This window comes from Corvus moneduloides, chromosome 2 (genome assembly GCF_009650955.1).
Source record: "Corvus moneduloides isolate bCorMon1 chromosome 2, bCorMon1.pri, whole genome shotgun sequence".
NCBI classification, from domain to species: domain Eukaryota; kingdom Metazoa; phylum Chordata; class Aves; order Passeriformes; family Corvidae; genus Corvus; species Corvus moneduloides.
The window spans coordinates 11,748,136-11,774,276 of NC_045477.1; the positions used below are offsets into that span (position 1 = coordinate 11,748,136).

Genomic DNA, 26,141 nt, shown 5'->3' on the forward strand with positions numbered 1-26,141 from the left:
TGTCCAATAATGTTGTTTTTCTCTCTCTTTAAGCTAGTAACTCGGTATAGGGGATTGAGTGTAGGCTTAGTCAGTTTGCAGATGATGCCCAGCAGAAAAGGACCTGGGGGTGCTGGTCAGCAGCAGCTGAACATGAGCCAGCAGTGCCCAGGTGGCCAGGAGGGCCAATGGCACCTGGCCTGTATCAGCAATAGTGTGGCAGCAGGACCAGGGCAGCGACCATCCCCCTGTGCTGGGCACTGCTGAGGTCACACTTCAAATCCTGTGTCCCACTCTGGGCCCCTCACTACAAGAAGGACATTGAGGTACTGGAGCATGTGCAGAGAAGGGCAGTGGAGCTGGGGAAGGGTCTGGAGCACAAATCTGAGGAGGAGCAGCCGAGGAAGCTGGGGGGACTTAATCTGGAGAAAAGGAAGCTCAGGGGAGACCTTATATCACTCTCTACAACTCCCTGATAGGAGGTCATAGCCAGATGGGAGCTGGCCTCTTCTTCCAGGTAACAAGTGACAGGACACAAGGAATCGGCCTCAAGTTGTGCTAGAGGAGGTTTAGATTGGATACTAAGAAACATTTTTTCACAGAAAGGGTTGTCAAAGGTTGGAGCAAGCTGCCCAGGGCAGTGTTGGAGTCATCCCTGTAGGGATTTAAAATACATGTAGATGTGGCACTGAGGGACATGGTTTAGTGGTGGACTTGGCAGTGCTGGGTTAACGGTTGGACTTGATCATCTTAGAAGTTTTCTCCAACCTAAATAATTCTATGGTAATAGAGTATAACTTTGGATAAATGGAATTTATAACAGTTTATAACATAGCTTTGTATATTGTATTTGGACAGTGGGGTTCTGTCTTCTGGCTCAGTCAAGTTTAAATTTTTTGTTCATAGAAGTGAAGTACATGAATTTAAAAAGACTTTAAAAAGATATCAAATGTCTTACTGATATAATGCCAGCAGAAATAATGATGATTGATAAGAGAAGACAAACTTTTAAAAGTTACCATTGCTTGCATGAAATGCAGTATCAAAAGTAAGACACTGTTGAAACTTCTTCAAATAGCAAGTTTGTTCTGTAGAAATGTAAGTATTGTGGCTTTTTTGTACATCCATAGAAACACATGGTATATGGAGTGACATTTTCAGCTCTGAAAGTTCTCAGAACTTTCTAAACTCCTGAAGAATCCAGGTTCCTCAGGCTGCATTATGATGCTGTACAGAAAAGTTCAGTAGCTTGCAAGGAAGATCTTCACATTCCTGTTCTTCAGTGTAATTATATGTAGGTGATCTTGCTGATGGAAAGAAAAAAATTTGTTACAAGTCCTCATTTTTATTACCCTGCTGCTCTTGCAGAATTCTCCTAAGATGGCTGCTTTGCAGCTTGACTTAGAGTGGTTTGGAACGAATTTAGATCAGTTGGTAGCTCATTTCCAGTGTGCCATAAATATCAGAGGTCCCTTCATTATTGCTGTTCACCTAACTTAAGTTGTAGGTAGGACATTAGAAAAAGTATGTCTGCTAGGCATAAGACACATTAAGAAGTTATTAAACTGAGAATTTGTGCTTATTGGATTTTATGGTCAGTTGGCCATAAGACAAACTGCTGTGACTTCTCTCTCTGCCATTTAGCTGTAAATGTTTCAAACCAGTTACTTACTTGTATGACGTGATTTGAAATTGTTCAGTAGTGTTTCAAATAAAGCAAACTGTTGTTGTGCTAATATGTAATATACCACAAAGCTTTCAGAATTTACATACTAATTCCATATTGCTATTGTAGTTAGCTGTCCTGAACTGCACTGTAGGAAATTGTTACCTTTAAAATGCCCATTTTCAGATTAAAAGCTTGTTTTTATGGTAAAACTTTTGGTCTGTCTATGTGATGATTCAATTTTTGTATTTCATGTTTTGAATGAATGCAGCACAATAGAACAGCAGGGGCCCTCATCTTCAGATGTCCCAAGCACATCTCCTGTACAAAGATCAGTAATACATAAACCATTCACACAATCACGGATTCCACCTGACCTGCCGATGCATCCGGCACCAAGGCACATCACGGAGGAGGAGCTGTCTGTCCTGGAGGGCTGCTTGCATCGCTGGAGGACTGAAGTAGAGAATGACACAAGAGGTAATGCCACACACTGGGGAATGCATTTGCTGCAGGAAAGGATTGGTGCAAGGCGGGGAAAACTTTCATCCAGGAGAGTTTAGCGTTTGGCATGTAGACGGATGTAGCACGTGTGAAACGCACCCCTGTTTGGCTTTTTGTGAGAGAAAATAGAGATGCAGCCATGTGCAATTATACAGCCTTGTGGAAGAGAGGTTCTTTCTTCTCTTTGTCTTTCAGATTTACAAGAAAGTATATCTAGAATACATCGGACAATTGAATTGATGTACTCTGACAAAACAATGGTCCAAGTAAGTACAGTTTTGATGTGAGATAATTGAAAATAGATCCTTTTTGTCACTTTTTAGAAGTTCTTAGATGCTTGAAAACAGAGCAAGTGTACAACAATTATCTAGTGTTTTGGGAAATTTCATTGGAAAGTCATAATGGGTTTTGCAAGCCCTGTAGTTGTGCGCAGTCAGATGAAAGACAGCATTACAATATTTTGCAGGTGACAAGCTTAAATTCAAGCAACTTTGATGAAAAGCCCAAATATGTTCTATCTCTGATCCCCGTTTTTCACCTGAATGAAGTTTTGCACAACAAAATTTTCTTGCCCTGATTTGTCCATATTGCTCAGTAACCTTATGGCTTTAAGGTGTTGAAGCATTAGACACAGGAAAGTACTACTTACTTTGCTGCTTACTGCCGCTGTGTATTGCAACTTCCATGCTAATATGTGGAAATTCAAGGTTCCTGATTTGGATTTGTAGTTAATTCCAGTGAGTGGTTTTGTTGTTGTTGGCTTGGTTTTTTGTTGCTGTTTTAAACTGTCTGGGTTTGGTATCAGTCACAACCCTGATTATTAGTCTAAGCTGTCTTTTATCAAATTCTCCTTCTGTGTAATCTGAACAGTGCTTTTAGAATGTTTTACTGTGGAGTTGTGGCTCCTCTGCTGTTTCTTATGTTCATATACTCATGTTCTCTCACTCTGACGGGTTTTAAGGTTAAGGATTACTTCCTCTGTTACTTTCTGTTAGTAGTAAGAACTATTTTCATTCCAAGTAAGATCTGTTCAGCTTACAGTTTTCCTTGAGGTATGTTTTCATTTTGTACATGGCTTGTAGTAGTTCCTGGCAGCTGAACTCTGATGTTAAGGATTTCAGGTAGATTTGCCTAGATGACTTTCTTTAAGCTTGCTACTGGTAGGCAGTTTTTTTTCCTTAATACTTGTGTTATAACAAGAAGGCCACAGGCTACATGTCATCTAACAGCAAAATTAATTAATTTGGTAACTTGCATCCCAGTAGTCTACCTGTGTTGGCTTAGGTGTTGCAGGAGGAAATACCTCTGGATAGCAAACATACAAGTCAGCTGTCATTACAAAAGAAGAAGGAGATTACTTAGTAAAACACTAGCAGGTGCTGAACCCATCTGAAATCACAGGCTGGAAGGGAAGCTGCCCTTCTGCAGCTCAGCTGGTTTGTCCCTGTGGCTGTTTTGGCACAATAGGAAGGAGGCAGGTACGCACAGCTGTCTGCTTTTCCCTGCCTGTCTCTGTCTCTGGGTGATTGATAGCCAGGTATTGCTGCATCCCCTGGGAGCAGTTTCACAGTATTGATGTTCCTCTCTGGACAATACAATTGCAGGATTGAAAGCTTTTCTCTTGCAAGTCAAGTTCTAGGTGCATAAAATTAGACACATTTTTAAGATGAACCTATAATATTTGCAGGATGCTTCCTAGTATATTTATGAACTGTTTGAGAAGCTCTTTGTCTTCTCCTTTTGTTCTTTTTGATTCTAAGGAGACTACAATAGTCCATAAAACCTTTGTCAAGTGGTCATATGAAATACATTCCTGAAATCTTTACTGTTTCATTCTCTTGAATGAAACATCAGCTGCTTATTTATTTCCTTCCTTCTGCGAACTTCCTGCTAGGAAAGAGACACAACTGTTTTTTCTGTGGGAGTTCATCTTGAATATAGCAGCTTCGACATACCTGTTCTGTAGCTACATGTGATGGAGTTGGTGAAGCTCCATTCCTGGTTAAAGTGAGTGTGAGTGTAAACTACAAAGTTTAGTGCCACCTGTGTTTGTGTTGCCTTGTACTGTTGATTACGGTTGATGTAATGGTTTATCACAGGAGATGCCTGTTGGCACTGAACTCGCCTGTCCCCTGGTCACAGAGCTCTGTGGGGAACCTTCCTGAAAGCTTGGCGAGGATGACTGACAGCTGCTTCTCCTGACTTGGAGGAGAGGGTGGGGACCCTCAAGCTGACCCAGTTAGCATGGTTTTAAGTTAAACAATTTAAATTCAATGGGGATTTTTAGTGCCTGATTTTAGGGTGAGAAAATTTTATTCTGTCAAAGTCTAAAGAGACACCTTTTTTTGAAATCAGGATCTGCATGCATTTTTTGTGCATATACACAGGCTTGCAACCATTTTAAGGAGACTTTCACACTGATTTAATAACCAATGTTAAAAACCCCAGAGCATTCAGATTTAAGGACTTTCCAGGATTTCTTCTGTATATACTTCTTGTGTTTGGGAGGTTCAGAGTACAGTTTGGTCTCTGGAATGACAGGCTGTTTGATTCCAGTTGCTGTGCAGTCACTCAGCTTTACAGTTCAAGGGGAGTTGCAAAATCTCCAGCACTTGCATATAGCCTGGAAGAGAATGATAAAGTTAAAAATAACTTCAGGGAGTTTCTCAAGTCACAGTTATGTGTGTATTTATGATTGTTGCAGTACTTAAATGGTATTTGCAAAAGGTACTGAGTACACCTTGAGTTAGAGAGACTGTTTATCTTCAGTCCAGATTGTGACACCAGTACAAGCTGGTTTTGGATTTTTCATCCCAGCTGAGCTGTTGTCATTCAGGCACACTGTGCATAGCAGGGAAGCTCAGTTTTCCCTTTTATGTTTCATGTGCTATTCCAGCAGGTTAAAATGAGGCAATCTGTAAGATGCATTCAAAAGACTTGTAAGGAAGGAAGAACTCATTCATTCTACTTCTCTCTCTCCTTCAGATTTCCAGCTACTTAGACAGAAACTAAGTTTCCCAATCTTCTTACTTGTTGGTTTACAAATGTAGCCTGGAATTCTTTTTACACTGATCCTGGAAACTGCTATCACCCTTTGCCTCAGGAGGAGGAGAGGACCTCTTCAGGTCTTCCATGCTTTACTTAGCAATGCTTTTCCTGATACATTTAAAATACTAGTTGTGTTCCTATTCTACTGTAGGAATTTTGGTTTTGGGTAACTGAAGTATTTAACTCACAGATATCAATTTCAATAAATTCTCTTACTGTCACACAGAAAACACTGAGTTTATTACCTTGAATTTGCATGTGCCTTTCCAGACTTTTTGACAGGTTTTCCAGGTTGGAACTGAAGCAAATCACAGGCAGTCAAGGCTGGCTTATTTGAGGGGTTTTTTGGTAGATACAATGAAGGTAGGAATATTAAGCAATTTAGAAAAAATGATGCGTGGCAGTAAAGACAGCAGAGTAGAATTTATGTTCTACACTGACTAATATTTTTAAGATCTCATATAACTATTAGTGGTAAGTAACACAGTTTCAAGCCCTTATGTTTAGTGAGTTGCTAGTTTTACTTGTTTGTTTTTCTTCTGCGTTGTGTTTTGATCCTGATTAACTTTAGTTCAGTTACTTTTATTTCATGTAGCAATTATTGCTGGCATACAGTAGGAACTAAATGCTGTCAAGGAGGGTTTGTTGACATTTGTTGTATTTTCTGTTTTGTTTTTTTAAGGTTCCTTATAGGTTGCATGCTGTGCTAGTTCATGAGGGTCAGGCGAATGCAGGACACTACTGGGCATATATTTATGACCACCACCAGAACAGATGGATGAAATATAATGATATTTCTGTGACAAAGTCAACTTGGGAAGAGTTGGAACGAGATTCTTTTGGTGGTTACAGGAATGCCAGTGCATATTGTCTAATGTATATCAATGACAAGGAGCAATACTTGATACAAGGTAATGTTATCGACATGGATTCTGCATGATATAGAATAGCTAAATGCATTGGTAAAGCAAACTTCTTTCACATGGATTTCCAGATTTTTGAAATGTTTTTAATAGTTATTGAAAGTTTTATTCCTGCCCCTAACTGTTAGATTGTTTTTGTGGGTGGAACAATTGCTGTTCAACTTTTAGATCAATAAAGACAATGCCAGTGTTTCAGCAGTATTAAGATAAAAAAAATAAACTGTTTGCTAATTTGTGAATATTTTAGACAAGTGATTGCAGAATTTTGGAGGGTTTATGTCAAGATTAGAGGAGAAATACAGAAACAGAGAAGTGAGCCTTTTGACATTAAAATTCTTATGTAGCTGCTTTTTTTCCCTAAGCTTCAGAGCTCTGATGCACTCTACTGGAGCGTGGAAACTTGAAAGCTTATGCAGTAAATTGAAATGTGAATAACTTAGCCCTACCAACCACACATCAAATCTAACTAATACATGGATTGGGAAATTTTTTTCAGGTCATGTAGTAATATGCAGCTATAAGGCTTTGTATGGAAGTGTTTGAAGAGAGGACAGAGAGCCCTTAGCATGAAGGTTTTGATTATGGCAGACAGAGAGCTGTCTGTGAAAGTGTCCAGAGATTCAGTAGTAGGTCAGGGAAAATATTCAGGTTCCTGTTTTCACATAGGGCAGAAGGCTCAAGTGCTCATTTGTTCAGTTTTTGAATGAGAGCCGATATTACCCTTGGCATTCCTAGATGGCCAAGGTTGGTCATGCACTTGCAGCCATAGGGTGTTTGGGCCCTGTAGGCTGCCTGTGCCATTCCAGTTTAGTCTGAGGCTTGTTCACTGTGGGACAGTTACAGCTGATGGATCCCCTGGGATCTGGCATACCCCTGCACAGACCATTCTCAAAACAAAAGGAAGATTGCTCAGTTTAGCTGGTGTTCTTATCAGCTGACTTTCTGAATTCCTGTAGGCCTGCTCTCCTTCCCCTTTTCTCTTGGGAAGTTTAGCTGTGTCCAGCTCTCTGTGGCAGTAATACTGTAAAGCAGTGGTGGGGGGGTTTGTTACTATTCTCTGAATGTTCACATAGAGTGCTCAACAGATAGTAAAACCAGTTAAAACTAACATAGTTTGGGGGGTTTGGTGTTACACCGTACATTTCTGATAATTCACTTGAGGAAATCTGTTGAACATACTTTCTTCTGTCCTGTTCTTTCTTTTTCTGAAACTTACATTTCATGTTACCACAGAGGAATTTAACAAAGAAACAGGACAGATCCTTGTTGGAATGGACACGCTGCCTTCTGATCTAAGGGATTATGTCAAGGAAGACAATAAACGTTTTGAAAAAGAGCTTGAAGAGTGGGATGCAGAACTTGCTCAGAAGGCACAGCAGGAGAAATTGTTATCTCAGATACCCAGGGCACCAGCACCCTCTCCTGCTCCAGGTTAGCTGCTTCTACCTATTTGTAAAGGGAGTAGGACCAAAAATTACTGGGGACTGTACATCTCATTTTGCAACTTAACAAAGGAAGAAGTTAATTTGTGTAATCTTGAATTACAGCCATTTACTTGGCTAAGGTAACTGTACTTGAAGTTTAGCCTTGTTGGGGTGGCTTTTTGCATTTCATTTTTTATTTAAAGAAAATAATTATTCATTGGTTCTTTTGCCTTTTCCCTCCCAGTTCCTGAGTTTTTTTTTGGTTTTTTTTTCCCCCTGTAGAAACGGAAGCTTTTTAAGATAGGTCTCACCAGTCTGTTTTGAGGGTCTGTTAGTCTGTAAATGATATATTTCTTCTATTCAGGATGATTTAGTGTGAGACCTTCATTCACATTTTAAATTAGAACAGCATTTAGAGCTGAAGAGCAGAATAATTTATTTGGTGTTGTACAGTGAATAGATATAACAATAGTAGGGCGTGATTAAGAAATTACTGTGTGGAAATGAGGGTGTTAAAACTGTGGAAAAGATTCTGAGCAGCAGCTGTGAGGCCAATGCTTGTAGGAACCCAGCTAATAAGGACCACTGGCAATCTGATTATAAACGAGAGCTGCTTTGGCACTTAAAAACCTGCCAGGTTTTTGGTAACATCCACCTTTTGCTCCATTGCAGTGGGCTGTATATATTACATGAAAGATGACATGATGGATTATCTGTCCAGATGTTCTCATTGCTGTATTTGAGTCCTAAAGATTGAGCATATATTTCTCATAACTATGTGTGACTGCAAAATGAGTGTAAGAAGTGCAGTGATTTAATGGCATTGCTTGTTTTGCAAACTCTGCAGAGAGTTACTTCATCATTTTCTAAGTTTTGAGTTCACAAACACTTTGAGACTCATGCTGTTTCTTTTGTTAGTAATGGAAAGTACAAAATGAATGTTTTATTTGTCTGCCAAAATTTGGTTTCATCATGTAAGGAATATAAGACACTATTTGTACTAATCAATTTATTGCTCTCAAGTGGAGGAGACTGAGATTTCCCTTAAGGCAGAAAAATATAATATGTTTATTATTTTACAAAGTAAAAATAAATCTTGCACTCAAGTGGCTGGAGGTCATTCCATATGTTGATTCTGTATCCCACAGAAACTCCAACTAGAATCTCATCTTTGTTCTCAATCATCCCTGATGATTGATTGATGAACACCCCTCACTCAAGAGCTTTAATGGGTCTATAGACAGGACAGGTCTATTGTTCCCGATATAAAATCAGAGATACATTCACAGGGAAGTGTTGAAGATGACATGAGACACAGACTGGTGTAAAGTTGTATTTGTGAACTGTGTGACCTACCCTGCATTTTCTGTGTGGTTACCTTGTCTATGAGACAGTGATCCAAATAAAACTAATCAATTTAAAATTCATCCTTATGTTAACACACAAAATTGTTATCTTATTTCTGTCACTAAGTTCAAGCAGGAGAACCAGAGTATTTAGAGCAGCCATCAAGAACTGATATTTCAAAGCACTTAAAAGAAGATTCTGTTCAAGCAATCAATAAAGCTTTAGCTGAACAAGAAGATAGAGGTCCAGAAGCTATAATGGATACGGTGAGGACATTTTGAAGCTTGAAATACTTCTTTTGCTTTTATTTTACAAGTGAAAATGATACAAACACTGATAAAAGGGTGTGAGTCTGGAAACTTTGAACTGCAAATTGCTTTGTCTTCAGGGATTGTCCAACACTAAAGTCCCTTCAGAAAGTGTGTACAACAGTAATGGGCGTAGTGCAAAAAAAATACTAAAATAGGTATTCTCTATGGGATTAAAATGCTTGTCAGGAGTACAGCATATTGTTCAAATTACAATCAGCTGTTTGTGCCCACCATCTTTTAAAAATGTTAGATGATCCCATGTATTTTTGAGGAGTAAACATTGACAGACCATATAAAAGACTTGAAAAGTACTGCTTTAGACATTTAGGTTTTTATCTGAGAAATATAAGAATATAATTGAGTTCCTTTGACAGACCTGTGAAAGTTAATGTAGATTTGAAAAATAAGGGGGTTTTCAGCAGTGTTCTGTAGCTTTAATGCAGATTCACAACTTGATGAAAATCATTTTTGTGTTTCATAGGATGCCTATATCAACTTAAAATGTCTCTAATCATCACTGTTGTTTGTTTCCGTTTTCACCTTGTACAAAATGTACTAAGAGGAATGGGACATCAACTATTTTATGGGTTATTAATGAAACTCATATTTGACTTTTTTTTCAGCAAATATTTTTTTCCTTCCCTATAAGTATGTAGATAAATGACAAATGTGTTTGCCACAAAACCAAGGGCCATTAAAACAACATACGCACATGTCTTGAAACTATATCCATAAATGTACAGTATGGCTTCCTTAGGCATCCCTAGAAACCACTAGACCTCTAAACAATTTAGATCTCTGCAGAATGCTTCCTAAGATCAGGTGTGAGCCCTCATTAAACAGAAGCAGTTTGGCCCCAGATATCTTAAAATCTTTGAAAATTATGTGACTGCTTGTTGACACCCTGTTGACCTGCTGTGTTTTACATCCCTCCTGTAGTGTCAGGAAAGCAGGGAAGCATGCTTCCTCTGCTAAACTGAAATCAAAGCTAACAGGGAAACTCATCTAACCCTGGATGAAAAAATGCTCTGCCATAAAGGCTTAGGCTGCTGCATATTGGCCTTTTTTGAGTTCTCAGAAAAGCTTAGTGGGAGGCTGTTTAATACGTGTTACTCCAGCTGAAGAGGTGGCTATGAAGATACCAAAACACATTATGAAATGTCTTTCATAATGCTGTCCTCTTTCCAGGGTTTGTGGGCACCATCCCAGTGGGATGTGAAAGAATCTTAGACTTTTTTTCCATGGATCAAGTGTTGTAGGTTCAGGATAATGACACTTGACACTCTGGTCAGCCTTAGGACTTCACAAGACTGTGGTTGGGGAACACCGCGATCTGTTTAATGAGACAAAAGAAAAAAAACAAATCATGCAAGCAAAATTTAGAAACAAATGTACTTCAGCTGTTAAAATGTAAAGTAAATTTCTAGTTAATCTGAAGGTACTCTGTTAATGTTTAAAAGCTGCTCTCTATATCCCCAAATTTCATTTAGGCAGAACTGTTCTTCCTTCTCACTGTATCAGCATGCTTTCTAATTATTCTACTTCCATATGCATTCAGACATGCAGGCATATATTCCATTCATTCACTTTTTGTTTGTCCATTTTTAAAAGGAAAGCCAACATCAGCGCATGTAACAGGATTGTAGGTTATTCACCACATTTTCATTTTGTCCATTTTCTGCCTTTTGTCCTTTTTTTTCTGCCCTCTGATTGCACAGTCTTCCTTTGTATTTGTACAGTGTTGGGTGTAAATAGATACTGAGTATGTTTTTGGAATCTTTGTTAAAAAGTGAGACTGTTGTTATAATTGCAGAACAAGTAGCATGGCATTTTGTGATTGCTTGGATTAGAGCCAAGGTTTAAGTTCTGCAAATGTTGTAAACTGCCTATTATTCTGTGATAGACCATAGGAGCCAAGATTTGTCTCCATTGTTTAAAACTTACTTTAACGTAGCAAGAATTTTAGTGACTAGGATAATCTTGTCCCGGTTTTCTGTTTAATTGCTCTCCTAAAAACCAAACCAGTTGAATGTAATGCTCCTTTAAATATTCTTTAAAATATCTTGATTGTTAGAAGCTTTTTTTGGTTTGTTTTTTTTTTTTTCCTCTCAGAGCATCAGGAAATGTTAGCTTTTAGCTTGTTTCTATCCTTTAGTGTGACTTCATCAGGTATTTCAGATAAGAAGTATCTGACCTGGCCCTCTTCAAGGCCAGACTGGATGGGGCCTGGAGCAGCCTGATCTAGTGGGTGGCATCTTTAGGACTAGATGATCTTTGAGGCCCCTTCCTAAACTTTTCTGTTATTTTATGATATACTTAGTAATTTTGGGGTGAAATGTACAAAAAATGGTGGTTCACAGACTCATCCTTTACCAAGCGCCTTAAATTTGTAATGGATATTAGAGTTTCAATACTGGTATACTAACCTGTAAAGATAGCATTAGTGAATAAAGAACAAATGAAATAATTTTAGTAATTATGGCTTAATTTTAAAATGTATTGCTTAAAAAATTATAAATATCACTTGTATTCTCTAAATAGATACAGTTTCTGAATTTTTTCAGAATTTCAGCAGTGCACATCATTGTACTAGATCAGCCTGTCAGTTTGCATCTCTCCATAATTTTACTGTCTTTTCTGATGATGATGATGATTGTCCTTTTTTTCCCCAGACACATACTGATAATGGTTTTCTTCTGCAGAGCTCTGCTAATGCCCCAGCTCAAGCAGCTCCTACCCAGCGAGTGGTAGAGGTGGCGATCCCTGATGTAGGGACTTTTGTCATTGAGTCAGAGGAGGGGGGTTATGACGATGAGGTACTTCTGATTGCAGTTGTGTGCACCGCTCCTCCTCGGTGCTTTCTTGTGCTGCCTGATGAGAATTTTTGGCATGTTTGCACACTGTGACACCTAACAGACTTCTGCAAAACTAAATGCTTAGCGATTTGTAATCTTTACCAATGTCATAGTTTGTCATGAAATATGAAAGGAAAGCACTACAAACTCTAATTTGGCACGCTTTGCATGGTACCATTTACACTGAAGGTGTATTTGTCTCTTCAGCTGTGGAGGTTGAATGTTTATATTAGGCCAGGTAGCCTTCAAAATGCTGATGATAGACTGCACACTGCTGCATTATTTAAAAAGTGACAGAACACTGAGGGATGTTCTTAATGTTTGTGCTTTCTTGTCAGTCTAGTAAAGCTAATGTTCAAGTCTGATCTCTTATTTGCCAAGGTTAAGCTTTTCAGGCTTTGGGGATTAAATTAGCCATGAAAGTAACCTGAAAGTGCTATGGCTGGTAGAACTTACCCTTGCAAATCTTATAAAAAAAAAAAGAAAAAATTCAGACTCAGGGTGAGACATGTACCTGGTACAACTTGAGGAATAATTGAGAGGCTCGTTGTTACTCTTAGAGGCATTATTTTTTGCTGCCCAGTTTCAGCAGTAGAAAGCAACACTGCAGGTCATCAAACTGCCCTCCCTTGTCACTGCTTACTCCGTGTTTGTTGTGGTTGGGAACAGGGTTGGTGCAGCCATATTCTCAGGGGTCTGAATGTGGGTTCTTGGAGGGCATTAGCTTCCCTAGGGAAATGGATATTTCAGGTCATTCTGCCCTGGAAGTGTGATCAGTTAGAACTGGGAGTATGGGGTGGGGAATAAAATGGTTTAATTGACATCATCACACTGAGTTTAGCTTCTCACAGATGTGTAGTCTCCAGCTTGAAAGAAATGAGGATTTAAGCTCATATAATGACTTGCTTGTTAGTTTATTTCTTTTTACTTTTGTCCCCATGACATTGTCTTCCTAGAGGATAACTTTCTTGCCTATTTCCCTGTTCATTTTGTAAGTGTATTCACTTTTTAAAAATGTTGTTATGTGTGGGAGACTTGCAGGGAGTTTAAGATCTTTCATCTTTTGTTGCTGTGCCAGCAGTACCTTGGGCAGGGAGAGAGGGAGTGTTTTTCTTTGCTTACAGATAAAAAAGGAGAAAGGCTTTCCTGAATAGCTTGGATGTATCAAACTGTGTGTAACTGATGTGAATAGCAGTGAGAGATGGCTTGTGTTTGGCTTGGTGTTTGTTAATTGTTTTGGGTTTGCTGTTTAAGGAATTTTCTGCAGATGCTTCAGGGATTGATTGCATTTGCAGCAGTGAGTCTCTTATTTTGACCTTGAAATATGCATAAAATACAGGTTTTATAGTTTACCATGGGTTTAGTGCAGTATATCTGAAGTGTGACTGGGTGATTTTTCTAGTTGAATTTTTTTTTTTTAAATCGTTAGATGGCCATGGGTAGCACTCATTCAGTGTGCAGTTTCTGCTTGGTACTAATGCTGAACTGTGCGTGTTTCTTTCCTGGGAAGTTTGGTCCATGTAACTTTTTTGACACAGTTTTCTTACTTCTTTTTTTTAATCTTATTTTTTGTAAGATTCCTTTAATGTTGTTACACTAAAACTATATATACACATGCCATGATTTGATTTGCAGAATATGCTCACCAGGTCTGTATTGAAATGTGCCATTTTGATGTATGCATGCATTAAGTTGCTTTTTCATCTTGCATGAGACTAAAAGCATATTGAATTTAATCATTAAAATATTAATTATTCAAAACTTTTACCTTCAATCCCTTGTGGCAGGTCATGCTGACCCCGAACATGCAAGGTATTATCATGGCTATAGGTAAAGCCAGGAATGTTTATGACAGGTGTGGGCCAGAAGCAGGGTTCTTTAAGGTATAACTAACATTTTCAACTTTTTCTCCTCTTGACTTTTCCTGTTAGATATGCTACTCTCTCAACCCCTTTCTGTATATAAAGTCTTTTCCAGAATTTATACATACTTCTTTATATCAGTCCTTCACTTAGATATTTCTCCCTTGAAAAAGATACAGATATTTGCCCTCGTTGATATCAGTAGCTCATATACCTTTCTGCATCTTAGCTTTTTAGTAATAGTAGCGAGTAACATACTCGTAACACGAAACCTAGATGTGTAATCAGTAAAAATCCGTGGGTTTTTTCTCCTGTTAGTAATAAAACCCATGCCTTTGCTAGACTGTGGGACATCACATTTTTTTTTTGCCCAGGACTTTAGTGTTTAGTCATTTGTTGTTTATTTCAACGATATGTTCTTGGTTTGTACTCCTTAAAATATTTTTAATAAATTGCTTGCTTTTGTGTAACTGCATGGGTGTCAATAATATTTATTTAGGCAGTTTTTTATTACTGGGAATTAGATGTTAGGCTTTTTGCGGTGATTAGTCTTCACTGTGATACCAGACTTAAGAATATGTTCATTTTCTTAAATACACAAACTTCTGAGCACTTTTAGCTCGTGGCCTCTTGAATTTCCAGGATATTAGAAAGGGAATTGCTTTGACATGGTATAAAATGAAAAATCCTCTCAAACGTGATTTGGAGAGGGGAAAGAAGTTTCTTGCTTGTCATTGAGTAGTGGTCTGTTTTCTTCTTAATTGTTATGGTGTACTTCCACTGGAAGAAATTGTAAAAGCCACAAAACCCCCAAACAAACAACAGGCTTACAAACAAAAAACCCTACCATCACCAACAAAAAGTTTGCAACCCCTTGGCAAGGAAATTGAAACCTGATGGGTTGGTTGGTTTGTCTGTTTGTGTGGGTGTTTGAAGTGGATACTTACAGAAGGGTTATAACCATGACATGTTTGCAGGGTTGTCTCTCTTAACTGTGCCTGATCTCAGGGAGGGGAGAGGTACGTGCCACAGCCTCTGTTGAGTGAAATGGGGTTTGTTTGGGATTCAGTCCTGGTTGCTCTTTTTTTCAAATTTATTAATGAAAATATGACAATTATTTTTTAAGTTGAAAAAAATCCTCATTTGATCAAATCACTCCTTATGAGAAAGTTCAATTGTATCTAATTATATTTTTTAATATGAAGGGTGTTTTGATAGCTTTAAAACAGAAAATTACTTCAAAATAAAATTAATGCATCAGAGTTATCAAAACAATGCTCAGTTGAAATTATTTTCACTCTTTGATTTCGAATGCTTAAACATTTAGGCTTTATGGGGGCAGAATGTCTTTGAGTGAGAAAATGTCTTGACATAAAGTAGAAAACATTCCTTACTCATTTTCTACTGAATTGTGTTTGCAATACTTAGAAGAGGTGAAACATGGTTCATTTTGAAGGAATACATTCGTATGAACGGATACAGATGAAGTGGTCCTTTTTAGGAGCAAAATTTTTGTTTTGGGATGCATCAGATTAAATCTCATGTTTTCCCGTAACTTACTGTAAAAGCTTCTGTGATATCTTTTAATACTGTTACTGTGTTCCTTCATGTGGTTTTTTTTAAATTAAATTAGTGTTTTCAGAAAACTGGGGTGGGAGTTTCTATATCTTCATTTTAATTTAACTCAGGTGAAACCCCTTTGTGTGGGTCATTGTTACATTGCCAAGGTTTCACTCCCCCTCTAGATCTCAGGTTTAAGACATGACTAACATTCAGATATTTCTTGGTCAGTGGTCTCTTCAAATCATTGTTCTTTAACCTTTATAGACAACTCCTTGCAGAATGTTTCCATTAAGATCTTTATATAATATCCTGAGTGAGAAAATGAAAGCATATAATACTTTTCTCTGCTGTCCCTTTTTCCTGTGTTCTGTGTAGAGAAATAGTGTTCTTACTTCATTTTGCATAAGATTTCTGAATCTGTAGAATATCACAGTATTTTAAAAATTAATACAAAAATACAGGGTTTGTGTTGTATTTTTCCTCCTCCTAAGTAATTATATGAAAAATTAAATGCCTAATAGCAGTTTATTTTTGTTTCCTCAATAAACAGGGTTTCATTGTTAGCAATGTGGACTTTCTAATGGTAGAACTTAAGATGTAAGAGAATAGAAACTTGGTGGCTTTTGGCATTTATGATGTTGTCCTAAACATTCTTTTTAATGGTAATGCATATCATGAGTATTTAAAGATATTGATGCAGAATATTCTATTCTCCTAAGTTGTAAAGGTCTCCACATGCTCTATGTTTAAACCTGTATGATTATTATCCTGCATGCTTAGTCCTGAAACAAAATGTGTTATTAGCAGAGGATGGGAGCCTAAATTTCTGATAGTTAAATGCCAGGTATTACAGCATAAAGGCATCTGAAATACTGAACAGGTTGTTTTGTTTTTTTCCTAACTGCTTTGGTGTTTTATTTTGTGCATACATTGTATTGTACTGAAAATTCGCTAATGTGTTAGCAAACCATCTGATCGCCTGGAATGTATGTTAACATTTGTCACCATTTTTCTAATTATTTTTCTTGTTGCTGTTGTTTATGCTGTATAGTTTCAGTGAAAAAAATATAATGAACATATCAAAAGATGTTCATTAAAACCTAATGTGCTGGCAAAGCTGGAAAAGTAAATGCTTCTGATGACCTCTAAAGTTTATCTAAAATATTCAGTGAGGGCTGCATCCTGCCCTATAGGGCAGTACTGTTCATATTGAATTACTATTTTCTTTAGAAATCCTATCATTTGTTTTTCATTGAAAGACATATTTCATTCCCACTTATTATTTTCCAAATCATACATATTCACTAAAATTTGTCTAGGATATTTTTTATTCATGTCTTTGCATTTAACCACGTATTAGAGGTACTTTTTTTACCTTATGAGACTTCAGAAAATTTCTTTAGGTCAAGCATCTGAAATCTTATACTTGTCTTGAGCTTAAAGAAAATCTGAGGACTGGATAAATCTCCTTTCAGGGAGACATAGCACAGGACAGAAACTACTTTTGAAGGGAGGGTTTACTTGGGATTTTGTCAGGCTTGACAGGGGAGAGAAAGGACCAACTTGACAATTTATCTGTTTGTTTTCTGTTTGTTTGCTTTTTAAAAAAGTTTAATAGTTTAGACTTCTTAGAAGGGTGGTCTGTGGAACCGTTAAAAAATTTTGTAGGCAAAATGTGATGGGATGTAAATTATCTTGTGTCTGTGATGTTTGAGTTAGAAGCCAGAAGGAATAATGTCTATTTTTTAAAATTATGTAGGCAATTAAATTGGAATACACACGTCTGCTAAAATTAGCCCAAGAAGATCCACCACCTGAATGTGATTATCGTTTGCGTCATGCAATTGTTTACTTCATCCAAAACCAGGCACCAAAGAAGATAATTGAGAGAACATTACTGGAGCAGTTTGGAGATCACAATCTCAGCTTTGATGAAAGGTAATAAGATCTGCACATCTCATTTCCTGTGTTCATGAATGTTCTCTGATGTGTGGAAACACCCCTTCATATTTGGCTTGTGTGTTTAGCTTTATCTCCTAGTTAATAGCTTGCAAGTTCACTTTGTAAAACAAATCATCTTTATAAAAATCCCTGTTAAAAGAGTAATCAAGAAGTTGCATTTATACTCATCTAAAATAAGTAGAAATGCTCAGTGTTCATAATTTTGCACATAGACTTCTGTACCTTCTTTCACTGTGTGTTTCCTCACTGCCCTGAAAGCCAGCAGTAGACAGCAGAGCCTTTCCAGCTGGGTGAGTGACTGACTTAAGAGCAAGACAATGTCTCTCTTCCACTCGAAATTCCATCTACTTACTTACATAAATAGGTAAATTAAAAGTTAGAAAACATTAGTCTGATTTCTGTGTAGGGAATAATCTTCTAAACTTCTGCAAAGTAAGTGTCAGGGAGTTTCAAGCTATCTGAAATTTAAAATTAAAAGAAGGACTGAGCAATGTGGCAATTTAGCAAAATAAAAGAAGTAATCCTTTAAATAGCACAGGCCTCCATCACACATACTTCAGAAGTATGCTTTCTCCTGCTGATTATACCATGCATAATAAAATGTACATTTTCCACAGCATTTTCATACTCGTTTGCATAAGGCTGTAGCTCATACTGTTTGAGGCTCCTGTCTTTGTAAGGATAATATCCTCTGTGAATTTCCAGTAATATTTCGTGATTTTTTTATTGCTTTTTGTTAGGTGCCGTAACATCATGAAAGTTGCTCAAGCCAAACTTGAAATGATAAAGCCAGATGAAGTAAACATGGAGGAATATGAGGTCAGTATTTCTTATGCTTTAAATTCAGTTGTAATGTGAAAGAGTTATTGGTAAAGCTGAATTTTGTCTACACAAATTTCTTCTTGTCTCAGACCAAGAAGTTAAAACTGGCTATTTATTTAAACACCCCTTATTTGTCCAAAGGCTGCTCTTGAGCTAAAGCTGTTTTTTCCACATCTGTAGTTCCAGTGTTTGAACCATAAATTAGTGTCAGGTTGGAGTCTGTCCTTAGTTTGTTAACGAGTCTTGACGTCACTAAGACCATTTTGTAATTTATCACCCCATGAGCCACATGGCTTTCTCTATGCAGACACAGCTGGCAGGGAAGGAGGAGAGTGGGCTGTGCCCAGCCTTGCTCCTCTTGAGAGCTGCGTAGCAGGCACAGTCCCGTTTGTGCTTTTCCTCCAGCTGTCTCTGCAGCCATTCCCATTTTCTTAGGAGCAGCAGATTCTTTTCTTTGCCGAGACCATGCATAACCAGCTTATGCATTTAATTTTTCCTCCTGTGTTTAGAAAAACTTGGAGGGAAAGTGAGAATGAATCTTGGACATTAAATAATCGTGACTAATAATTGCTAAAATAATCATCTTACATCTAAAACTAAGCCTGTAGCTGGTTTTCTAGTATCAGTTTCAAGTCTGAGTAATTCTGGTCATTAAGACCTCCTAACAGTGGATATTTATGTCCTGGGCAGGTCCCAGTGCACCACCTATACCTCCTTGTTGTGCTGTTAGGTCCAAACAACTTGATCAGAAGGATAATGGTAGTAATCTTTCCCTCACAAGTCCAGTGACAAATATTCTAATTGCCACTTCTCATTACCTGGTTTAGGACCTACAGTAGATGCTGCTACATTAGTGTGCCTCCCTAGTCCCTGATAGGGAAGGACCCTCAGAGTGTCATTCTGGTTGCATTTTCTTGGCTGTGCAGGGCTGAACATTTTACCGTTTTCTAAATGATGCTGCACAAAGAGAGCAAACAATTTTGGACTTAGCCCCACTCCCCACTCTTAGAGCTATCTTCTGTTCTGCAGAAAAGTGCCCCTTTTATAGCTCCTGCAATAGGTAGTTGGGGATTTCTCCATAGGTCGTGTCAGTCTGGTATAGTGAGTTGGCATTTTATGGATGCTTTCTCAAGGTCTTTCTGTTGAATCTGCAAGTGGCTGTATCTTACGGTGTGATGTCCCCTATTTTATCTTTAATGCACAATTGCAAGTCAGCAATTAACCCTCTGTAGAGAAAGTGCCTTTCTCACCTGGAGCATTTATCTGTAAAGTACCTGTAAAGTGAGCCAGGAGTCACTTTGTATAAATGGTGATGCAGTAAGATAAATGTTCTGCTCCAGTGCCAACATCTCATCTGAGTTGCATTTGGGATTTTTTAGCACTTCCCATGTAAAGTGTTCAGGTTTTTTCTATGTCATTCTTGTATTGAAAATTGAGCTTAATATCTTAATATGCACTTGCTATGACTATTGGACACAAAATTTAAGTGTGTGGGGGGGGGTGTGTTTAAAAAAACTAATTATATTTCATTTCTGTGGATGAAGTTCTATTTACCCTTTCTTACATGCAGAGATGGCATCAAGACTATAGACATTTCAGGGAAACAACCATGTTTCTCATGGTAGGATTGGAGTTTTTCCAAAAAAAGAGGTAAGTGGTAGTACAGAACTCAAATGCAGTAGAACGATGAAAAGGCAAAATGTAATATTGATAAGTAAAGCTATTTTTTAAATTTAGAAGTGTTTAATGTATTCTTCATTTCAGTTAAGCATTTGTTCAGTCTACTGATGTCTTCAGTCTTGCATCTTCCTATTCATAATTTCCATTTCCAATCTCATTTCCAATTTCCATTATCAAGCCATGTGTTCTTTTCAGAGCACCCTCCACATGCACCCCTGTTCTTCCTTCTGTTCTACTCTTGAGTGCTCTGGGTATCCCTCAGCCCTCCTTCTCTGGCAGCACCTGTACGCATACATTTATCTGCTTTTATCAGCAGACGCAATTAGTCAAGCCCCTGTCAAGCAGTTTTACCTTCTGCATGAGTCTGAGCCAAAACTCCTCCTAGGATGGGCTCCAAAGGTCAGGAAAACAGAACATATTTGAGAAAAACTATCATGCATAACTGTCATAATTGTAGCTGATTGTCCTTAACTCCGTGGTGATTCATTCCCTTCTCTTTTTGAACCAAGTAAGAAATCGTGGCTGTATAAAATGGGTGACATTTATGTACTTAATTCAAAACAGCTCAGATTTATTCTGATCTACACATGCAACAATAATGGTGATTACAGTATAAATGTAGTCAATCACTGATTTTTCATGTATAAAACAATAGGTAGGGAAATTTATAGTGGGAATCAAATTTAATTTTTTGTCTCTTTGTTGTGTAGTAAATTGCTTCATATTTCTCTTTCTTGTCTTGTATCCTCCCAATAAAGAAAGGCCCCGAACAATACAGGACAATTTATTGCAAAAGACACAGCCTTGCCTTTGTGACAAGACACATGTTTTTATACTGGCTGACACAATGAGCCCAGTCTTGGGTTGTCGTGGAGTTACCACCATGTAATAAACAGTACATTTATTAATAATCTAAATTGAAATATGCTACACTATTGGCCTTAAACAGTTCATGTACAAAGGCTAGTCAGAAGATTGCCTGGCTTATTTGAAAAATAAACGCTCTGGTGTTGCTTCATCCCTTAAAGAGGCAAAAATATCACAGGCATTGGTGTGGTTTATAGGAACCCCTGTGCTTCATGCAGTCTAAGCTTGCAGGCAGGCGTGAAACATCTTCAAGTTCCTTGGCACTGGAACTCCAGAGTGGCACCTTCAATTGTAAAATACCAATGTTTTCAGTAAATTTCTTCTTGCCATAACATATTCTGATTATGCCATAGAGGAGAGAGGGAAGCACAGGTTTCTGCTATGTGCTAAAAAAGTTCTCCATTATTTACAATAACTTGCCGAATTAGGGTGAGGTGTTCATTACAAAACATTCTCATAATTTAGAAAACAAGCTTATGATCACCAATCTTACACTCTAATATAGGTCAGAAATAAAAAGTACAATTTCAGAAGTGTTTCAAGAAGTGCTTGATACAAAGATGGTAGGGCTGAAGTATAGTTAGTGGATGAGTGAGGATCTGGGTATCCAGTGACCCACTCCAAAGGCATCCTGGGCAAATGCTTTCCTGTGTTTCAGCTTCAGGTTCCCAAAGGACTCAGAGATTTACTGAGGTTCCTGCCTTGCACACGAGAGGGCAATGGTACCAGCCTTATGCTGGAAATGAGACTAAATTGCTGATCCCTGTCAGTTCCTTTAACACTGAAATCATAAAAATGTAACTTTAAAAATATTTATGAAAGGATAGACTTTCATAGTAGAAATATGATTTTCATTAGTAGGACTGTTTTGAGGCTTTTTTTCCCTGCAAACCCATGTCTCTGTTGACCAACTTTCTTTAGCTTCAATAACACTAAGTGATAACCTAGCAGTGCTCAATGTCTTGATGGAGCTAAAAGTCGACCTTCATTCAAGTAGTCTCTGATTTCTTTAATTGTATTGTGTTGAACAAACACAAAAATCAACATTAAAGTAGTTTGGTGTATCTTTTTCATGCCTACTTACAGTGGTCACTCGTGATCCCTGATGGTGGGTGACAAGGGCCACTTTTCACTGCAGGTGAAGGATTAAGGGGTCTTTCAGGCAGATCTCCTCGGACTGTAGTTTGGAGTGAGATGTAGTCTGGCTGAGATGAACCTAGCCAGATAATGAGCCTTGGTAGGAGTTTTGCTTGCAGGTCACTCTTCTGGCAGCAACTTAAAAGTGAACAAACTGTAGGTTTTACCAGTTGCCTTTTAAGATTCTTGGAAAGCCAATACAGCTTTTCAGTTTTCACTAAAATGCCTTTTTCAAAGCATTGCTAAAATTTTTCCATTCTGTGCTTTCTGCTTTCTTCCAAAGCCTTGACCCAGTGAGCTCCAGAATTTTGTGAGCAGCTTCAGTGATCTTAGGCTTAGGCTGCACAGGCTTGAGCTTATGTGCAGTTCTGGTGTGAGAAGGCAGAAAGCCAGCCATGTTCTGGGCTGCATCCAAAGCCCCGTGGGCAGCAGGGCAGGGAGGGGATTCTGCCCCTCTGCCCCGCTCTGCTGAGACCCCACCTGCAGTGCTGCATCCAGCTCTGGGGTCCCAGCACAGGAAGGACAGGGACCTGCTGGAGCCAGCCCAGAGGAGGCACCAAGGTGATCAGAGGGATGGAGCACCTGCCTGATTAAGACAGGATGAGAAGGTTGGGGCTGTTGAGACTGAAGGAAGAGAAGGTTGTGTGGGAACTTGAAAGCAACCTTTGACTGAGTATCTGAAAGGAGCCTACAAGAAAGATGGAGAGAAACTTTTTACAAGAACATGAAGTGACAGGGCAAGAGGGAATGGCTTCAAACTGGCAGAGAGGAGGTTTGGGTTAGTTATCAGGAAGAAATTCTTTACAGTGAGGGTAGTGAGGCACTGGCACAGGTTGCCCAGAGAAGCAGTGGAGGCTCCATCCCTGGAAGTGTTCACAGCCAGGTTGGATGGGGCTCTGAGCAACCTGGTGTAGTGGAAGGTGTCCCTGTCCATGGCACAGGGGTTGGAAACAAATGACCCTCGAGGTCCCTTTCCAACCCAGGCCACCCTATGATTCTATGGATCTGTTTGCTAATTTACGCTGTAGTCCCATTCCTCAGACCCAAGATATATAAGGAGTCTGAGCTTGGATGTACAATCATGATAATCTAAAATAATTTACCTTGCTGTTACATGGCACCACAGTTGTTTCAGGAAAGGGTCACACACAAGTGAGGGGAGAAGCAAGAAGAGAGCGACTGGAAATAAGGCCACTGCCTACACTGAGTTTTAATTTGCATCAACAGAGCTGTTGATACTAGCTTCATCCTGCAGTTTCACAAATAACTGAACTAAGAATGGAAGAAAAGGTCCTCCTTCTCTGGCTTTATAACCAGCAGTTTCAGTTCTTGTAATCATCTTTTCTTCCCCTTTCCTCCTCCTACATTAAATTTTCAACTGTTTGATCAGTTTCATTGGTGACCAGTGGTATGAAGAACTTTCATGGGTAGGAAAAATGGACTTGAGGAGATGGTAATAGGACTACTTTTTAAATGAAAGCATCGTTTTTTATTTTTAGGACAAAATGTTGGTGAACTGTAACTCTACTTCTACTACTTAAGCAATAAATATTTCTGATTGCAGGAACTATGAGCAGATCTCATGGTGGAAAACATAACTTCCAGTAGATTCTGAAATTGTAATGTTGGGATTCATCTTGTTCTTCTAAACAGGGGTATTAGAGGATTAAGCTTTAAGGAACCATTGAGATTTCAATTTTCCCTTATTTTTATATTGTCTCATTGGGAGGTATTCCCTCAAGTCTTGAGTTTTTTACTTTGGAAAACTCTTGACATGTATTGAGGTACGCTCTGTGTGCGTACATAATTTTTAGCCTTTTTCAGTAGCTTGGTAATTTGGTTTTGGTAGTTTCAACTTGACCCATGAGCTCATACTCTCATCAGGTGTGAGTGCATGCACAATATCATGTTCCTTTAACCACTCCCTTAGGAAATTTCTCTTCCTATATTTTTTTTTTTATTTGAATAAAAATGAGATATCAAACTGCCTGTTTTTAGGGTAGCTGCCTGAACTGCTTTCAGTGTTTGTCTGTCATAACTGGGTCTCTGTAAATCAGAGAATTGACCATTTCAGGTGTTTGCAGGGGATGGTGTGCAGCAGTACGAGGGGAGACTGTTCATCTGTGCGTGAAAGGATCTCTGTCAATGATTAACTGATAGGTTCTTGGGTCCCCTCTTATTCCTTTTCTACCAATTAGCCTTGCATTTATCTACTGCATTCGGACTAAAGACAGACATATCAACAGTCTAACAACACTTCTGCTTTTGAAATGCTGTGATGGCTTCTTCCATCACATGAGATTTCAAGCAACTTGGAAGAACTTAGAGTTAATGAAGCTTAAAAATCCACAGTTTTTGTTTTAGAAATAAGGTGACCGCTTTAAGTCTTACTTGCTGAGGTGTAGAACGGTATCAAGATAATTATGGCAACAGAAGCTCAAACCCAATGTGACAAATGCACTCAGGAAAAACTAAGTTTTCATGGATGCTCAAGGCCAATCTAAAGCTAGTTTTGAAGTGAGTGAAATGATACTCATTGGTTTCAGTGAGCTTTGGATCAGAGTTCAGGTGCAATGATCTAACCTAATAATAAAGTAATTTGTTCTAATCTCTGTAAAAGACAAAACTGTATGGTTTAAAAAAACATGAAGAGATTGGTGGGGAGGGGTGGACTTGCTGTTCAGCAAGTGTAATTACCTGTTCTTTGAGGAACACAGTTGTTACCTTGATGCAGGTGGTACGTGGATGTTGCATCTAATACTTTTGTTTCTTCACTTCAGCTACATGGAAGCCTTGCTCTATCTTATCTATGCTTACCAGAATAACAAAGAACTCTTGTCCAAAGGCCCGTACAGAGGGCACGATGAAGAGCTGATATCTCACTACAGACGAGAGTGTTTGCTAGTAAGTGAAGGGGGAAGTATATGTCTCAAAAAGTTAAGTTTGCTGCGTAGCTTTAATAAAATTAATTAGTAAAAGAGTGTTGCCATCACGTACAACAAACCCCAAACCTCCCTCCATTAGCAGTTTAATACCGAGGCTTGTAAAAAAAAACAAAAGTAAAAAAGAAAACATTATTCCCCGCTCTTTCTTTTTTTAATAGCCAATCATTTTCTTTATGATTATAAATAGTGTGCTCACTGCCATCATGTCTGGGCTAGGTAGGAGCAGTGGCTGACAATGTTGGTGAGCAGACTCGCCCTGCTGCCGTGGTTTGATGGGCAGACAAATATTGGGAAAGGCATCAGTAATGATGCCGTGCCTGAAACAAGGGATTTTTTCCTTGTTATGTCACTTTTAACAATAGTGAAAAAGTGAAAGCAGGGGATGGAATCTCAGTCTTAACAAAACAGCTGCAAAATTGGAGTTGGCAGGTATGAAATGAAGTGGCTTGAGGAACAGCACAAGTTCAAGTGCATTAGTAGAGCATATGCATCATGCTGTAAATGTTAAAACAGCTGTGGTTAATACAAATTGCCACGTAATTCTGTAGGAAGACTGTGCTTTAAAATAAACTGATAACAATGCATGGTAGAATGTGAAATGCTGCGTACTTAAAGGCTTTCCTTTTTTTGTGGTGGTTTCTGAAGAAACTAAATGAACATGCTGCAGCACTGTTTGAGTCGGGAGATGATCAGGAGGTAAATAATGGCCTGATCATTATGAACGAGCTTATTGTCCCGTGTTTGCCATTACTACTGGTGGATGAAATGGAAGAGAAAGATATTGTTGCTGTGGAAGATATGAGAAACCGTTGGTGTTCCTATCTTGGACAAGAAATGGAACGTAAGTCATTTATTCTTAAGGCAAAATGCCCTTGTGCACCTCTTTTATAAGTATGATGTTGTCAACATCTGGAATTGAACCTGTATCTTTGGTACTGTGGTAATGCTTTTTGAGCTACCCTGACTTTTGAATAATCCTGTACACATTTAAATAAAAAGTTTTTCCATGTCTTGCACTGGGGTATCAGGCTGTAAAAGAGACATGCTTTTTGAATGGAAAAGCATTTGTGTTGTTAGACCATCCAAAGGGATATTTATATCAATATGTTACTAGGAATTGATATGTCCTAGTTATTGCTGGTAGGTCTAAAGAATCTGAATTATTCCAAGTGAAACTCCTCCTCTTCCACCCACTAATAAAAAAAAAAAAGTCAGCATTGGGCAGAAAAAGGACAATTCCACATGC

At 38.4% G+C, this 26,141-nt stretch overlaps 1 protein-coding gene across 2 annotated transcripts in view; it reads left to right on the forward strand.

Annotated features, from left to right (window-relative positions):
- The window catches only part of USP25 (ubiquitin specific peptidase 25), a 90,471-nt gene that overhangs the window by 62,246 nt on the left and 2,084 nt on the right, over positions 1-26,141 (forward strand). Inside the window, exons 14-25 of one of the 2 annotated variants that reach the window (XM_032097255.1) lie at positions 1,917-2,125; positions 2,345-2,415; positions 5,880-6,108; positions 7,354-7,551; positions 9,018-9,157; positions 11,905-12,018; positions 13,845-13,940; positions 17,242-17,420; positions 18,185-18,263; positions 19,837-19,916; positions 24,731-24,854; positions 25,541-25,736. In XM_032097255.1, the coding sequence (XP_031953146.1) occupies positions 1,917-2,125; positions 2,345-2,415; positions 5,880-6,108; positions 7,354-7,551; positions 9,018-9,157; positions 11,905-12,018; positions 13,845-13,940; positions 17,242-17,420; positions 18,185-18,263; positions 19,837-19,916; positions 24,731-24,854; positions 25,541-25,736 (1,715 nt within the window). The remainder of the gene's footprint in view (positions 1-1,916; positions 2,126-2,344; positions 2,416-5,879; positions 6,109-7,353; positions 7,552-9,017; positions 9,158-11,904; positions 12,019-13,844; positions 13,941-17,241; positions 17,421-18,184; positions 18,264-19,836; positions 19,917-24,730; positions 24,855-25,540; positions 25,737-26,141) is intronic. The other variant, XM_032097263.1, reaches the window with a different exon arrangement.